Here is a 17,607-nt window from a genome sequence, read left to right as displayed (position 1 = left end):
AAATGTGAATGCTGGGCTAGAGGAGGTCACCAATAATCTATGCACCTGCCAATCCCATTAGCTCCTTTGGATTTTGCACTGTAGGGGCCTAAAGGAAATATGGCCTAAAAATAGCCGTCCAACTTATGAAAAGGAGTCAGCCAAATCTTCCTTCAGCTGAGCCGCAGCTGCCTGAGCATTTTGAACAGCAGTAATAGAAAGCTGCAGTATGGAAACTCTTTCCTTTTCTCAGGAGACTCGATTTTACAAAGGATAAAGAATGATGGATGAGAGATCTGCCCTGGTTTCAGTTAAATAACTTCTAATACCACCTAAGAGGAAGCAGAGAGATTCTGTCATCCCATCAGCATTTTAGATATGTGCAGAGCACAGCCTGGGTTTGGTGGCTGGGATTTTCAGAGTCACCAGTCCTCTGCCACTTACTGTTATTTTTTCAGATCAGCATGTAGCTTTGCATTGGCGCTCTGGGACACAGTCAAATTCACCGTGATGGTAGGGCTAACGGTTATATTAATGAAGGGTGTCATTCTTTGAAAACAGTTTGTTGGGTTTTTTTCTTAATAACTTCAACAGGACTTTTCTGAGATATGCACTTTTCTATTCCAGGTCCTTTTAAAGTTATTGAGATAATGAAATTATAAAGATGAAAGTGGGGGCAGGGGAACCCAACTCAATGCCTGCAAAATAATTGCTGCATTTTTTCAAAAAAAAGTCTGTAGTCTTCATTCACGTTAGTGATAGCTCAAACAAGGCACCGCAGTTGAGTGGCAACTGCACCAATTAGCAGTGCTGCTGTTGGTTTGTGAATTGCATGTGAAATGTAGAATTTGTCCAGAAGTGCTAATGCAAATTGCTCAACAAAAATGTGCCCTCTGTGTCAAGTCTTTTCACTTGTTCTGACACACTGATGTCTTCCCAGATTTCTCTGATCGGCAGATCCCTCTCTCAGTTGACAGCTACCAGAGCTCATAAAGTAATGGAAGTATTTCTTGTTGCCATTAGCTGTGTTTCTGCAAAGAGGGCTACAAGCTACTGCTGGGACCGGTTACTTGCCATACAACATAATTTTGACTTTTATTTATAGGGTGTTGGACTTCACATTTCTAGAATTAAATGCTAAAAGCCCAGTCAATGTCTAAGATTTTACCTGCACAGAAGTTCAAAGACCTGGTTATCCGCCACGACAGTAATTTGGTCACTTTGCATGTGTTCAGCATCCTCTGTTACTGTGTATGGTGATAACCTTTGTGCCTTACCGTATGAGGCTGAGTTACAATTGCCGTGGGAACTGTAACTTAGCATTTCCTGACTTTTTCGGCATACAATATCTCATCCTAATATTGCATCCTTTAGAAGAAGAAGTGGAGCAAGGGCACATTGAAATGTTGGTATTCTCGCATTTACAGAATATAAAATAGCGTTTTTAGCTGTATGCAGATTTAAGTTGTATTTGTAACTGCTTCCACTATGGTGAGTAGCACCTCTGAGTCGTAGTCACAGTTTAGGAGTCCCATTGTGCTAGGCTCCCTGCAGATGCAGGATGTAAAATATATTTCCTTCCCCCAAATAATTCCAACCTAAGGGTAAGATAAGAGATAACACAGGGAGACAAACACACCAGGGAATACAAGGAAACAGAAGAGACTGCTGGACATCATGGAGACAGGAATTTCTACAAATTTCTACAAATGTAACTAGACTGGGGCCAGAGTTCAGGGTCAGATTTGTATGATTTTGAGAATCTCCTCCCAAAAATGAAGTCCAGCAGGGAGGAAAGCCTGAAGGCACTTCTAGCTAAAATGTAACATGTGGAAAAGAGTGGACCATGATGGGGTGATGGAAAGTCTCAGCAGTGAATGAGAGGCTATGCATGAGGTGGTATATGCTGCGGGTGGGTTTGAAAGCAAAGGAGGGGGCTGAAATCTGAAAGAAGGGGAAGCAGAGAGGGTCACAAAATGAGAGGTGGCACAGTCAAGATGACAGGCAAAGAAAGTGACCTGGGCAGCAGCACTGTGGCTGTCTGCAAGCAGGGTAAGATTGCAACCAGCAGGGTAAGATTGCAACCGTCAGGGTGCGAGGCGATGAGAGCCTGGCTGTGGGACTCTGCAGGGAGGTTTGAGGCAAAGATGACAACCAGGTTATGGGCTGAGTGACAAGCAAGTGATGGTGTTGTCCACGGGGACTGAAGAAACAGGAAGGAAAGAGGACCTAGGGAGTAGGATGAGAGCCTACTTCGAGCTTGAGCTGACAGATATCCACAAGATGATCCCAGAGGCAGGGCATGAATTTAGTCCGAACAGATGGGAACTGGCCAGGGACAGATAGTTCGGTCTGAGAGTTGCTGGTGTAGAGAAGGTCCTTGAATGTGTACAGAGAGTGAGCTTGCTCAGAGATACGAGTGAGAGGGAAAGGAGACGAGGGACGAGGACGCAGACCCACAGAAAGACAGCAGGTGGGAGGGTGAGTAGTGACGAACTAGTCCGAGTAACACTGAGCAAGCAACTGAAGGTGTCAGAGTCAGTAGGAGCACTGGGAAAGGATGACCAGATTTCCAGTGGAGTGTGGCCAGCGGCGCCGGAAGGAGCCAACAGGCTATGGCAGCGAGCCTGGCGTAATAGTGCAGCACTGCAGCCAGACAAAGGGTATTAGAGACTGTGATACTGGATTCTGTGACAAGCAAGAAGTGAAAGCCTGTTTGGAAAAGAATCTGTGTTGGAGATGGAGACTAAATTCAGTCTAAATCATATAAATCATAGGCAGCGCACTCGATAAGCTTAGAGATGACAGTGAGAAGAGAGAGAAGGTGAGAGCTGGAGAGTCACTTGGAGTCAAGGGTTATTTGTTGGTTTTTTTTTTTTTAAAGCATGAAGATAAAGCATGCTTGTGCTGCAAGGGGAAGGAGCAAGAGGAGAGAGAGATATAAAGGAGGAGGCAGATGGGGGCAAGAAAGATGAGAAGACAGGATGCAGCGAGGTCGCCAGGACAAGCAGAAGGGCTGGGAACCACTAATGAGGCCACCGCCTCTGTGGCCAGGAGGGGAGAGCCGGGCAGGATGCGAAGGAAAGCAAGTGGGAGGAGAGGGAGATCATGTCTTGCTTTGCTAAGTCTCTCATGGGAGAGATCAACACAATCCCGTGCAAAGACCTGTCTCCAGTGAAGGCAGGAGAAGGCAGGGCTTGAGGAGTGAGTCAAAGGCTGCAGCTGGGATTACAGCTGTGAGGGCTAGTTAAGCTGGCAAACATGAGTGTGCATGAGGAAGATGGCAGGACAGAAGGAGGCAAAAAAAGCATTCATGGTGTGGAGGAAGTAAAAAAAAAAAAAAAGTAAGTTTCAAGCTTCAGAAATAAGTAATTGTCTCAGAAGAGGTATCAAGGATATCCAGAAAGCCTCAGATGGGGTGAATAAGGGCTTGATCAGCAAAGGAAGCTATGCCCTGGAGACCTGGAAGTCTAGAGATAAAGTCAGTACTGCCAAAAGCCAAGCTGAGTTAGGCCTTGCAAAAGAAATTATTTCAATAGTGGAGTTTTCCTTAGCCATACAAATAAAGGAGACCTCAGAGAGAAGGGAGGAACCATGCAGTGAAAAGCCATGGCCCAAATCAGAATACCTTGTCTCAGTTTTCACTAGGGCTAGTAAGATTGAATGTCAAAACAAAGGCCAGGTGTCTAATGGAAACACAAAGACCATATCCAAGGTGGAAGAAAAATCAAAAGAGTTTTAACTACTGAAACTAGGTGATTTGGGTAGCCTGGAATCAAGGATGTTAAAAGAACTAGCTTGTGAAATCACAGACCCGGTGTGCCATCCCAGCCACCTCAGCTTATCAGCAGCTAGTTATCTGAGCCCACAGCAAAGGTAATGTGGCTTTGCTGGGCAGCTGCAGTGGAAGGCCACTTCCCTTGGTCTTGCCGGCTACCTTTTGGAACCGTTTCGCTCTTGATTTTAGACTGAAAGACCACCTGCAGAGAGGCTGCACGGACAAGCGCCTGCAACTGAAGACAGGGGAGTTACGCCAGCTCTTTGGAGTCGTTGTCAGACAGGGGAAGATCATGGAATTTATGCATGAATTTGTTCAGATGACCATTCCTCATAAGCACCAATGCATCTGCTTTGGTGCTTTTGTCAGTCACACTCACCATCTGCTGGAGTCACCAGAGGACGGAGGTACTGCATGGAGGTGGCACGCTCACCCTCTTGTGTTTCTTACGGGCATGGAGCAGAAAGTCCTCACTTCACCCGCGTCCTTCTGGTGTGTGATCTTCTTCCCATGAGGGCACGATGTGAATGAGCTAGAAAAGAGTAGTAGTAAAGGAACAGTTGTGCTCTGCAGATCGTTCTCTTGCAAAGCAAGTTGTGCCAGGAAATACCGATAAAGATAATGCAGCTTTACTGTGAGCACCGGGGGACGTGGCATATGCACTCCCTGACCCCTCACCACATTTGTGCCAGGCCAGAAGCCAGGAGCAGTGCAAGGGAGGTCCTCAGGGGCATGCAGAAAGGCAGCTACTTTGTGAGAGCCCCAAACCTTGCTCTAAATTTTTCTGTGGATTTTTTTTTGCCTTGGCAGAAGCAACGACATGGGGCGATTGCAGCCGCTTCCCAATTTTTGAGGTAAGGTGCCTTCTGCATATGGGAAGGAGAGCATATGGCCCACTGTGTTTATTTCTCAGCCAGGATTCTTTCAGCCTTGGCAAATTACATGCTGCTTGCTGAGGAGCAGCACAAGTGCCAAGTTTGAATTTCTAAAAATGAAAGGGATTTCATTTATCACAGCACAGAGAAAAGGATCTGAAAAACGCCCTTAAGTGTGAAAAATACCTTTTGTTTATGCTCAAACAAAACAACCAAGAGGAAATTTAACAAAATTTCACCTAGAGTAAAAAAAAAATCCCTGCAATCATCCGCAGGAGACTTCAGGCAGCTTCTGCCAGGCGTGAGCTAGAGCCAGGCTCCGTGAAATACCTCAACAACCAGCGAACTCCGTGGGGTACAAGGTGATAATGTGGTACAGGCTTGGGCCATTAGAAGGAAAGGGGCTGCCTGGTAATGGGTTAGTGTTTGCTGCTAGAGAGCTCCATTAGAGCATCTTTTCCTGGTACTTTTCCTTTTTCCAGGCCCCACATTTTTCCCTGTGTGTGTTAGAAGCTTTTCTTTCTCTTACAGCATTTATTTTTATTGTGTCATTTTCCCTCTGTTCCCCCTTTTCATTGGCCCTGTGTGACTGTTTGTTTAAACCATTTGCCTGCTTTCATCTTCCATTTTTCTTCTCTCCCCCTTCCCGGGGGCTCTCTAGCCGCGATTATCCTTACGCTTCACATTAGCTTTCCTCCCTCCTGCTCCAGGATGGACTCGAACGGTGCACTGATTAAAGCTAAAACCTTTAGCAGGAGAATTTCTAACAGGCACCGGCTTCAGGTTCCAGCCGCCTCCATGAGCTCAGTTCTCGCTCCGCTTTGCTCCCAGACCAGCCTCCGAAGCCCCAGGAAATTTGACAAGGCAGGGCCAAGCTGGCACCAAGGGGGCAGTCGCAGCTCCTCTGGAGTGGCCTGATTTGTACCTTTGGAAGTCCTCAGCCATGCCTGTGGTAGAAAGCAGCAGGGACAGGGTGTGGAAAAGCTATTGTGTGGGCTGGCTTTTCAACCCTCTCCTCCCGCCTTTTGCTCCTGGAAGGCTGCTGCTTGCTTTCAGAGTGGTAGGGCGCACTGTGAAATGCCATGATGGCACAGCCTCACGCAGCAGTCTTTGAGGGGAGTAATTACAGCCTTCGTAATATGCATAAAATATAAGGTTGGGCACTTCGGCGTTTCTTCAAATCCTCGCCCTCCTTCCCTCCCTGCTGCCAGCCCCACTCAGGGGCCGGTGCTCAGAAATCGGTGCTGTGGCTGTGGGCTGGCGTTGGAGAGCATGGCTGCAGAGACCGTGCCAAGGGGCCAGTTAGGGGCTGGCCTTGCGGCACATCGGCAGCCCCCACAGACCTCTCGCCCTGAGACACTAACGCCAGGTGGCTGCTCTTCCGGGGGGAAAGAAGGGCTGCTCCATACTCCTGCTGGGTGGGAGCTGTACGTGGGAGTAACCTCTGAGTACCCGATGCGCTGTAAAACCACACCCGGTCTTGCCACACAGAAACTTGTCTGTGCAGCCATTCCCTCTGCGGGTCAAATTAATGCCTTGATTAACCCCATTAGTTCACTCCTGCAAGAAAATGATGTAAAATACCGTTTCACTGGACCATGAACACTGGTGTAAATGGCTCCAGAGGGGGTGAGATTGCAGAGCAGGAGGATTCGTTCCCGTTGACAGGGGCTGGGTGGGAGCATCAGGAGCTGCCCCGGCTGCCTCACAGACCTGCCAGAGCCACAGGGGCTCTGCACCTGCTTGGGTCCCAGCTCCTCCGGGCCAGCTGGTAGCACAGTCACTAGCCCCTGCCATACACAGCATGTGTGGGGCATATCCGTGGGGATTTGCCCAGGACAGTGAGGGTCACATTCCATAGGTGACCGAGCAGGTACTAGGTGATGACCATAGCCTTGCAAGAGACTCTGCTTGAGCCAGGACTTGTAACTCATTAAAGCAAATAAGAAGAGCTCGTCTCAATTTTACACTTCGCAAATATTTTTATATTTGTATATTTATTTTTCCCTTTATTTGAGATATATGTAAAGAGGCTATTTTGGGTTTACTTCAGGCTGATCCTTTTTTTTTCTCCTAAAAATAGTAAGACCAATAAAAAATTGCAATTACAAGGAAACTGGTTATTTGAGATAAATGAACACTTCTCCCTCAGCGCACAAACCCAACCATTATATCGTTATGCTCCGTACCTTGGAACTAGCTGGTGAAACTGAGGATAAACAAAACTGAAAAGCAGGAGTGATTTCCCCTGCAAAGGTTTCTTTCTTGGGGGAGGGGAGAAAACGCTGTTATTTGTAAAAGAGGAAATGAGCCTGTTTTAATTATGCTGGTTGAAGTTCAATAGCATTCTGTTGAAACGCTGCATTTCTGAATCCCACCAGCGGTGCTCAGGATTTGTGAAGTCAAACCCCTGTGCTGAAAGGAGAAGTGGGTGCATGGGGAGGCAGGGCTTCTGGTGCCACCCGGTAAAATGATGAGCCCTTCTGCCTTTCAGTCTTTGAGATGAACTTCTGACAGTCTTTAGCTCTTAAATGGTATTAGAAAAACAGTTGCTTGTTTTAAAACCCTTTGTTACCTGCTTTGTCACCAGAAATGAAGAAATTAGCCCCTCTGATGAACAAACAAAAGTAATAGCCTGACAGATCCTGTTTGTTCTGCGGAAAGAATAAACTGTATCGAAAACACCGGGAGGAGAGATGCAGGCGAAGGGAGGTGAAAGGAAAACAAATTGGCTGCATGCAGAGGTCTGGTGTCAAACGTCAGAGGGATCTTGTTCACTCAGATACTATATGAAAGACCATGGCAACCAGGGGCCCGGGGAGAGAGGAGAGGTTTGTAGCCCCTCCCTGAGACTGGATGACAGAGGAAATAGGTGAAGCAATCTGCTCTGCAGAGCCTGCTGCCGGAGTCAGAGTTGTAAACTGGCATATTCTGTCCCTTCATCCTGTACGCTGGCTCTTTCAAGGCAAAAAAAAAAAAAAAAAAGTCTGAAATGAATGGATTTGTAATTCCCTTAGTCTGTCAGATGGTACCATTCTGCGAAAGGTGGCTTTGCTCTGGGCAGCCTGATTTAGAGAGAGGGATTAAGATCCCTGCCAGACACAATAAGTAACAACATTACAAGGAATTTAATAGAAATATTTCTGGGGGAATATAGGAACGTGCTTTCAGGCTGCTCTGAAAGCAGTGGGTAGGGATTGTTTTACTGTGACATAGTATATGGAAATGGAGTAATATTTTTGATCCCAGTAATAGGTTGGAGACCCTCTTTCTTAATATATATACATATATACAGACACACATGTTCACACACAGTAGCTAAGAGCCCCACGATAAAGGAGCAGTGCCTGTCAGCCTAGCACCAGCATGGTGCAGGAGGGCCAGCTGCCCCTCCGGGTGCCAGGGAGCAGCAGCTCAGATCTGTGCAGAGGTAAGGGCAGACAATGCTGTTCTATCTTGTACATCACAGGCCATTCAATCACACCACTCAGTTGTGTTTATCCAGAAAGGCTGTCATCCTTGAAGACATCAAAATGTGGAGATCTGCCATTTCTGATGGGTAATGAAATCATAGTGTAAAAATTTGATTCTTCTTTCTGATATGAATCTGTCTTCAGCTTCCAGCCCTTGTATCTGGTTTTGCCTTCTTCACTGGATAAAAGAACTCTTTAAAGGATTTCTTCTCTCGTGAAGGTATTTTTATACGCCATGGTCAAAGCATCTCTCAGTTTTCTTTGTGGTAAACTAAATGGATTGAGCTCTTTAAGTCACTCACTGGCAGACACTTTCTGCCTGAAATCATTTTTGTGTCTTCTTTTTCTGTTCTGACTCTAAAATGTAGACAGCTGATTGTATACATTTTTCTAGTATCATTCTTCTAATGCAGTATGCAGGATAAGCCACCTCCTGGCTTCTATTTGCTCTTCTGCTCTTTGTATACTCAAGGATTGCATTAGTTCCCATACCACAGAATGGCACAGCGAGCTCATGTCTGATTGTCCATTTGCACATTAAGACCCTGCTTTCAAGTCTCAGCTCCCCTCAGCTTTTTGAGAAATGCTTTGTCCCCAGATGTGGGATACCCATCCTCTGTCGATTTCTGCCAGCAGATGACAGGCACAGCCCCCTTTTCCCTGGGGGTCCCGCCCTGCGCCCCGGCCTTCAGAAGGAGCAGAGCCGGCTCACCATATCCAAGGGCTCTAATCATCAGGCTGTGCATGAGGGCTGAGAAGTAGGCTTGGCCGGTCCCTCCCTGCGCTTACCTGCATCCAGCTGCCTGGCGCCTGGGACATCAGCTGGTGGTCATTCTGCTTGTTCTGAAGGAAAATTGTATGATTGCTTTTAGCTGTAGTTGGGAGATTGAATGACATAAGGAAGGAATAAATCACTGCATGATAAGGAAGAGGCATATAAGGTTTGAGACAAAGAGGAAAATACCTTTTCCACTCCCCTTTGTTCTCTTTTTAAAGTCACTATGTTTAATGTGCATAACTGTATATATATGCATACACATCACCCTGCGGAGGATCCCCTCTCTCCAGTAGATCCCTGGAAATACACTAGGAGGACACAGGATTTATGCTCCTATCACTTAACTAAGGATCAAGATCATCAACAGGCAGCAACTCCCACGTAGGCGTTAACTAAACAGCCAGATCCCTACAAAAGTTCATCTTACTGGGTGCTCTGAAACTATACAAACCTGTCCAGACATGTTACGCTGACCATTTGGAAACTGCGGCTCTTTTTTGGCTCCGCAAATGGCAGCTTGGCTCTTTCAATATCTGGTTTTGCTCCCAGGGGCTGAGCACTTGATTCTGTCCTTGAGCTGCTTTAAAAGCAGGATGCTGAGGATGTAGAGACAGGAGGGGTCCCGGCAGGGTCCCTGGGAGGCTTAGCTAGGGCCAGCACCTGCATTTGAACTCACTCTGTGGCACGACCGAATCAGGGGAAGAGGCCTTGGCACTGTCCTCCCCCGTGTAACCAGCCTGTTGGCTTCGCCTGTCCCTCGGTGAGGACCTCACAGCAGAGCTGCACCTTCGCTGTTCCCGACTGGAGCGCGTGTAGTTCCACATGAGCCACCATTATCAGGAGAGACCTGTTTGCAGCCTGTGAGTAGCACACAGTGGCTTTGGGTGGTGTTGAAAATAGCCAGCGTGAAGAATCAGAAGTCACACTGTACCATCTTTCCAGATGTAACAGGCTGATGAGAGGCAGGCTGAGAATACAGCACGTGTTTCCCATCCCAGGACATCTTGTCACTCTTTTCAAGGACTAACATGCCTACAGCCCTGCGGGGCACCCCTGTATGCATGTGCCCACACGCACACGAGCACAGGGCCCTGGCAGAAGGAGCTGGGTTGTCCCCTTGCTGATGCAGATCCCCGGGGGATCCCTCCAGTGCGGTGGCAGCCTGAGTCACAGGGTGAGTCAGGCTGTGGGCATGGGCCGCTGGGTACCAGCCCTGTCAGCTGCGGGGGTGATGTGCAGCCAGAGCTGGTTAGCTGGGGCGCTGGGGAGGGTGTCTGGAGAGCAAAGAGGCAGCAGTGATGGTTGGTGGAGAAAGGAAAACTCAGAGGCAGGGCAGAGGGCGTAAGGAAGAAGAAAGGGACAGCAGGGAATGAGGAGGAGGAGGAAGCAGGAGGTCTAGGGGCAGGAAGGCTCAGGGTGCAGTAGGAGGGAGCTGGCAGGCAGCACAGGAGCAAAGAGAATTGTCAGTGAAGCTTGAATTAGTTTGGTTTTGAAGCTCTGTAACTGTGTAAGTGCTGCACTTAGCTCGAGTTGCTTGACTCGGTGCTCAGCTCCTGTGGTGAGAGTGCACCTGGGCCTGGCGCATGGTTTGTAAGAGGCAGCTGTGCAGAGCCCAGCATTGCTGCTTTCATCACCAGTGCCAGCCACACGCATGTACCCCCCAGCCCACTTCCAGATTTCATCTCCATGCCGGACCTCCACAGGGAACAGTGGAAGGAGGGTGGGGGTGCACACTCGTGGCCAGAAGCCCAGGTGGCCCCTCACCACTGCCAGGGCTGGGCAGGGCCGTACAACTCCCCCTCGGAGGTTAACAGCAGCAGTGCCGGGCTGCTGAAGTGCTCTTGGTAAAGAGCTCTGCTCCCAGGCGCAAGGGAGCATTTTCCAGCCTGCGGAGAGTTTTTGCCTGGGCTGAGCTCCTGTTTTCAGGACACATAACCCAGGGCTGCTCCCAGTGATGTCAGCAGGGCCTTTCATCATTGGTTGGGAAGAGCTTTTGCCAAAAAAAATGGAAAGGAGGAGAGATATTCCAGGCGGGAGGGTGGTGTTCTGCCTTGATGAAGAAGGCCTGGCTTTAAACCTGTTATTAAAAGTGGAAGCAGGAAGTTTTCACTATGTGTAGGTAAACTCTTGTACCTCAAAATGGCTAAACACACAACAGAAGTAACACTTTTGTGCTAATCTTCGTACTTCCTCCAGCTGCTGCACAGTGCACAGGGCTCCTGTCAGCTGGTGGGGCTCCTTTCAAAGCCTTCTTCCTTTTTAAACTCTGGAATTAACTTATAACGTAATATGATGCAGAACAGAGTGCCTTCTGCAGCATCACCGTGGGGTGAACGTGTCCCTCAGCCGTACCCACACGTGCGTAAGAGCCAGGAAAGTAGTTCTGTAATAAGATTGTTTTGAAGGCGATTCGGTGAGGACTTGGGCTGCAGCTGAGGCTCGGCAGAGGAAGCTCCGTGTGATGTCACTTCACAGCATGCCCTTTGGCTCCTGGGTTTTTCCCCCCCTTTTCTTTTTTCTTGTAGTGGCTGCAGCAAAGGCTCCATTATTTGGCAGCGTGGCATTGCTTTTGTCTATAAATGGAAGCAGTTGGCCCGTCTCCCAGTATAACACAAGATAGTCCTGTGCATCAGTTATGCAATCTGTAGCTTGATGACTTCATCAGAAGTCGGGGGAGGGCCAGGGGGTGGTAGGAAAAAGCCTTCACCGTCAGCTCTGTTGGAGACAGCTGATGGCTGTGTGTCCCCCAAAGCAAAGAAAGCGGGAGCTCAGTGGCAGGGGGGGATGCGGTGCAAGAGCAGCTGAGGGATGGTTAGTGGGTGCTGTCCCCGACCCCGGCTGGGGGAAGCCCCAGCAACTGCTGCAGCCCTCTTCTGCCCTGGCCGTGCTGCAGGGAACCATGCTGGGACGGGTTGGAAAGTGCAGCAGGAGATGGGACCGGGGGAGAAGTGGGAAGAGGAGCGGGGAGGGCACTTTCAAACCAGGGCAGATGTTAAAAAGAGAAAGAACCTAAATATTGGAGAGCTGCCTTTCAGCAGAGGGCCCTTCAGGGAATATCTGTGCAAAGTAGAGATGCGGACAAATTGTATTTTCTTGTTATTTCCTCAGAAGGGTCCTTGAAAACCTGACCTTCATGCAGAAAGGCTGATCCTAATTTCCCAAGCTACACTCAAGCATTGATTTTAACCCTTTCGTTGACGGGGTTGGGATGGGTGTCATAAGATTACTTTTGTATATATTCCCAATCACACAGTAATTGACATAACTCAAACCGTCAATGAAGCAGATTAAATTGAACCTCACCCTGGCATGCTTTGCACGAAGGATCCTAAAGCGATATAGGTCCTTTCCATCGAGTCAGTGTTTTTGAATGAGTACCCATCGCTAAAAGACAATTAAAGAGGTTTTAACAATCAAGTTAAGGCTGGTCCCACACTGGGCAGGGCTTGCTCTGGCTTACTTAGGCCGACAGAGGTGAAGAGTGCTGCTATCACCCCAAGCCGGTACATGCTAGTGGCTTTCCTAGTAGTTGCTAAAAGGTGGTCCTGCCCCGCGGAGAAACGTGGTTTTTGGCCTTACTGGAGGCCAGGCGGAGCTTACCCCAGCGTTACCCACCTCCCCCTCACCAGGCCGCAGTGGGGGACGGTGAGGGCCGGCTGCCCGGTGGCGGGGCTCCGTGGCAGTGCCCAGGCGGGGCTGAGCAGGGTGCTGGCTGTGGGGCTCCCACGCTGGCCGGGCGTGGGCTGCGAGCGTGACCCGAGGCCAGGCCCCGCCGCGGCTGCTCGGCTGGGACACAGAGCAGCGCTGCTGCGTGGCAGGGACTGTCACGGGAACGTGGGTGGGAGGGAAGAGAAAATCCTCAAGCTGTTTTACACCAGGGAGTACCCGGAATAAGGATTTGGGGCGACAGTGCTACACCTCCTGCTTTGTAATCAAACCCCAAAATCGCGTTTGGTTTTTTTTTTTCTTTAAATACGGCCCTAGCTGGCCATCTGTTTTCAAGCAAAGCCCCTGTAGTGCTGTAGGGAGGCACTAGGTTGTTGAAAGCTTCGTTTTCCCCTGGCAGCGGGAGAGCCTCGTCTTACAGCGCTGCCCCACGGGCCGGGGGCGGGTCGGAGGAACCCACCGCTCCGCCACAGCCCCGAGGGGGCTGATTTGAACACGCACGAAGCTCTGGGCGCCGCTGAAGAGTCCCCGCCGTCCCACGCCGTTGCTGCCCGCGGTGGTGGTGGTGGGGGTTGTCCCGCCGCTCCCCGGCCACCCCTCGCCCGCACCGGGGAGAGGCCGGTCCCGCTCCTGGGGCCGGTGCTCCCCTCGCCACGGGCCGGGCCGGGCCGCGGGCGGGCAGCGACACCTGCCGGCGGGCGGCGGCGCCGGTGGCTGCGGCCTCCACCTCCCTCAGCTTCCCTCAGCTTCCCTCAGCCTCCCTCAGCTTCCTTCAGCTTCCCTCAGCTTCCCTCACCTTCCCTCAGCTTCCCTCAGCTTCCCTCAGCCTCCCTCAGCTTCCTTCAGCTTCCCTCAGCCTCCCTCAGCCTCCGTCAGCTTCCCTCAGCTTCCCTCAGCTTCCCTCAGCCTCCCTCAGCTTCCCTCAGCCTCCCTCACCTTCCCTCAGCCTCCCTCAGCCTCCATCAGCTTCCCTCACCTTCCCTCACCTTCCCTCAGCCTCCCTCAGCCTCCCTCACCTTCCCTCAGCCTCCCTCAGCTTCCCTCAGCTTCCCTCAGCTTCCCTCAGCTTCCCTCAGCTTCCCTCAGCCTCCCTCAGCTTCCCTCAGCTTCCCTCAGCTTCCCTCAGCCTCCCTCACCTTCCCTCAGCCTCCCTCAGCCTCCCTCAGCTTCCCTCACCTTCCCTCAGCTTCCCTCACCTTCCCTCACCTTCCCTCAGCCTCCCTCAGCCTCCCTCAGCTTCCCTCAGCCTCCCTCACCTTCCCTCAGCCTCCCTCAGCTTCCCTCAGCTTCCCTCAGCTTCCCTCAGCCTCCCTCACCTTCCCTCAGCCTCCCTCAGCCTCCCTCAGCTTCCCTCAGCTTCCCTCAGCTTCCCTCAGCTTCCCTCAGCCTCCCTCAGCTTCCCTCAGCTTCCCTCAGCCTCCCTCACCTTCCCTCAGCCTCCCTCAGCCTCCCTCAGCTTCCCTCAGCTTCCCTCAGCTTCCCTCACCTTCCCTCACCTTCCCTCAGCCTCCCTCAGCCTCCCTCACCTTCCCTCAGCCTCCCTCAGCCTCCATCAGCTTCCCTCAGCCTCCCTCAGCTTCCCTCAGCTTCCCTCAGCCTCCCTCACCTTCCCTCAGCCTCCCTCAGCCTCCCTCAGCTTCCCTCAGCTTCCCTCAGCTTCCCTCACCTTCCCTCACCTTCCCTCACCTTCCCTCAGCCTCCCTCAGCCTCCCTCACCTTCCCTCAGCCTCCCTCAGCTTCCCTCAGCTTCCCTCAGCTTCCCTCACCTTCCCTCACCTTCCCTCAGCCTCCCTCAGCCTCCCTCACCTTCCCTCAGCCTCCCTCAGCTTCCCTCAGCTTCCCTCAGCTTCCCTCAGCTTCCCTCAGCTTCCCTCAGCCTCCCTCAGCCTCCCTCAGCTTCCCTCAGCTTCCCTCAGCTTCCCTCACCTTCCCTCACGTTCCCTCACCTTCCCTCACCTTCCCTCACCTTCCTTCAGCCTCCCTCAGCCTCCCCGGCCCCACCAGCGGCAGGGCGGCAGTCCTGGGGAGCTGGCCTGACACGGGAGAGCAGTGTGGTGCTGCTGGCCGCGGGGGTCCCCGGACCCCTTGCAGCCGCCGGCTGGCGCCAAGGACAGGGCTGGCGCAGAGAGGAGGTTTTCAGATTTACCCCTGGCCTCCCTTCTTCGTTTTCCCAGCACTAAAAAGTGGAAAATTGGATTAGAAACATAAAGCAGGGTGGGGTTAGGAGAAGGTGTCTGTGGCGTCAGGTGCCCCGCTTCCTTTCAGAAACGTGCTTTTGGTCCATTGCTGCGGAATGGAAATCTTAAATAAACACATTATGTGGTTAAGTCCTGAAATTCTGGTGCACTATAGGGGGAATTAATGCTGCCAGCTCCCGCTGTTGGTTGTGTGCACCTAAAATCTCGGCTCCTCAATCCAGGTGACTCTGTGAAACTGCTGTTATGGAGAAAGGGAAATGGAGAGAAAATACATTTCTTGTCTCCATGATGATGGAGAAAAAGTTTGAAAAATACATTACTCTGAAGTTACATATCCTGAATGAAAAAAAAATACACAACTTCTTTGTTAATGAATTGTAAAGTATTCTTGCTTTATCTGGGGGGGCTTTGAACTCCAGGAGAGAAGAGGAACCTGCCACCTACTCCCTGTGGGGAACAGCCCGTGGCTTGGTCACAAGCCAGGAGCATCTTTCTGAGGACTCTTACTTTCTACAAGCTCCAGTCTTCACCCACAGGCTCCATGCTTCTTGCTAATGAGCTGTAGTTCCTCTTGCCCAGGGAGCACCCTGAGTAACAAGGCTTTCCGTCTCTCTTTGCGCAGGAGCAGCATCAAGTGGGATTGTCTCGGACCACGGGGCCTATGCAGCCTTCCGTCCCGCCGGGCTCCAGCAGTGTGGTCACAGGGACGAGCTCTGGGGGTCCCTTCCTGGGAAACCAGCCTCAAGCGGCCATCATGAAGCAGATGCTGATTGAGCAGAGAGCCCAGCTCCACGTGATAGAGCAGCAGAAGCAACAGTTTCTAAGGGAGCAAAGGCAGCAGCAGCAGCAGCAGCAGCAGCAGCAGATCCTGGCAGAGCAGGTACAGTATCTGTTTGCCTCGGGCACCGCAGTGCACGCCGGTATGAGAGCATAAGCGCTGGAGACAGTGCAACACCCACCCTTCCTTCTGTATCTGGTAATTCTCTCTCTGTAGCTCCTGTCGTATTTCAGCAATGGTTATCAAAACAAAAGGCATTTGCCTCGGTCTTAACGTTAGCTTGGCAAATATCACCTATGTTCCCACCAGTGGGCTTGACAGTCACATGGGATTTTAGACACTGAAAAGTTAGCTCTTAACCTGGTGTCTCAGGCTGCATTTACTCTGGCAGAAGCAGACTCTGGTACAGTTACAGTTCCTGGTCCTCTCCCCTGCCTCAGACTGTGATCTTGCACTGGCAAAAGCTATGGACAGCCATGCAGTGATCTGGGACAAAGTATTGACGTGGGTTAAAAGTAACCTAGTAAAGAAAAAGAGTTAGTATTTACCCAGATCAATTCCTTAATCTGGTTTATCCCATACCAGTATGAGCAATTATGTTAGCACAAGGGAGATGCAGCAACAAGGGGGAAACCAGGGGCTGAAGTGGGAGAACAGTAAAACCACCACTCGCAGTGGCAGTGAGGAACTGCTGCGTTGGAGCCTGTCACCCGGCTTCTGGAGCTCTCAGGCTTTGCAATACGGATGTTAAATTACCCAGTCTGAGAGGTGATGTCTAATTCGGCTGTAGTTTAAAAGCAACCCAGGAGAAAGTCAGTAGAAAGTCACACTGTTCAGTTCCTGTAAGCTCATGCCCAAATTTAAACTCGCAGTCCCCTAACGTTACCTAGCTGGTGTTCTGACAGGTCAGTAATTGCTTTAAGCTTGGCTCACCTCTCTTGCTGGGGAAATACAGTTTAAGACCTAGGGTCTGCTTAATTTGCGTTAGAACTTGTGCATGTTGTATAACCACAGAAATACTGATAGCCTTCCCCTCTCTTTTCCTGAGAAACAGAAAAATTCACCCCTAATGAACAGGAAGGATGCTCCTAGATATATTCAGGGTAAAGATGCCTGAATTGGTTCAGGGGTGAACAAGCGTGGAAGAGTGAGGATGCAGTAATGTTGCCCCATCATGGATTAGGCCAATTCAAGTGCATAAACCCAAGAGCCAGTCACTGACTGGGCTGCTGAAGGCAAGACCTAAAAGTGTTGAAAAACCACGAGGCTGAGGCTGCCAGGTGTGCTGGCATAGATGAAAAGTGATGAAGTCACGGTCCTCGGGCTCCTAGCTGTTGGGTGTTCTGTGCCTAACAAGGTTCCCTTTATCTTTTTGATAGTTCGCAACACGTGTTTATGAACACAGGGTTTAGTACTTGCTTCTTTCCCATCTTTGCCGTTCTCTTTGTTATACATCCTTGGTTTTGGACATAGTATTTGTACAGCTGCAGATGAAGCACCAAGACATGTCCTTTTAGTAAGTGCGTAGTCGAGTATACCCTAGGCTTTGAAAGCTCTGGTAAACACACTCTCTGTTTGTATAATCAGCCCTTGATTCTGTTTTAGATGCATGAGTATTCATAGAAAATAACCCCGGAGGAGCAGTGTGGGCTAGATCAAGGGAGGGAGGCATTTTGCAATCACCTGCTCCCCGGATATCATTCACTGAAGCGCAAGGGGAAATGTGCCTTAGTGGCCATTCCTGGTTTGGCTCAGGAGCGGTCCTAGGCCACGGTGCTCAGGTCAGGATGCAGAACTCCTTGCAGCTGAGTGGTTTGGGTGCAGAGGTGGAGGCAGGTCTTGTCCCAGGAACACAGGCCTCTAGACCTTGGCAGGGCTGGAGGAAGGAAAGGATGCGTTGCCCTTAGACCAAGGTGAGCAAAGTTATTTCACACCCCTCCCTCTCCTTTCAGCCTGAAGACAGTTAAGTTTGCACTGTAGAGGTCGAGATGAAGTGGTTGTAAGTAAGGAGAGATGATGTTAGCCTCAGTGCTTGTTCCTTTTTGAACCAAAAGGAGTCTGTGTGCTGAGTAGCCCAAGTGC

At 50.5% G+C, this 17,607-nt stretch overlaps 1 protein-coding gene across 1 annotated transcript in view; it reads left to right on the top strand.

Moving 5' to 3' along the window:
• Positions 1-17,607, top strand: part of MAML3 (mastermind like transcriptional coactivator 3) — a 95,443-nt gene that overhangs the window by 70,093 nt on the left and 7,743 nt on the right. The window contains exon 4 of the mRNA XM_074821283.1: positions 15,370-15,627. Within this exon, the coding sequence (XP_074677384.1) occupies positions 15,370-15,627 (258 nt within the window). The remainder of the gene's footprint in view (positions 1-15,369; positions 15,628-17,607) is intronic.

This window comes from Strix aluco, chromosome 4, assembly GCF_031877795.1.
Source record: "Strix aluco isolate bStrAlu1 chromosome 4, bStrAlu1.hap1, whole genome shotgun sequence".
Classification (NCBI taxonomy): domain Eukaryota; kingdom Metazoa; phylum Chordata; class Aves; order Strigiformes; family Strigidae; genus Strix; species Strix aluco.
The sequence above is the reverse complement of the archived record's forward strand: the minus strand, read 5'-3'. Positions and strand labels throughout refer to the sequence as shown.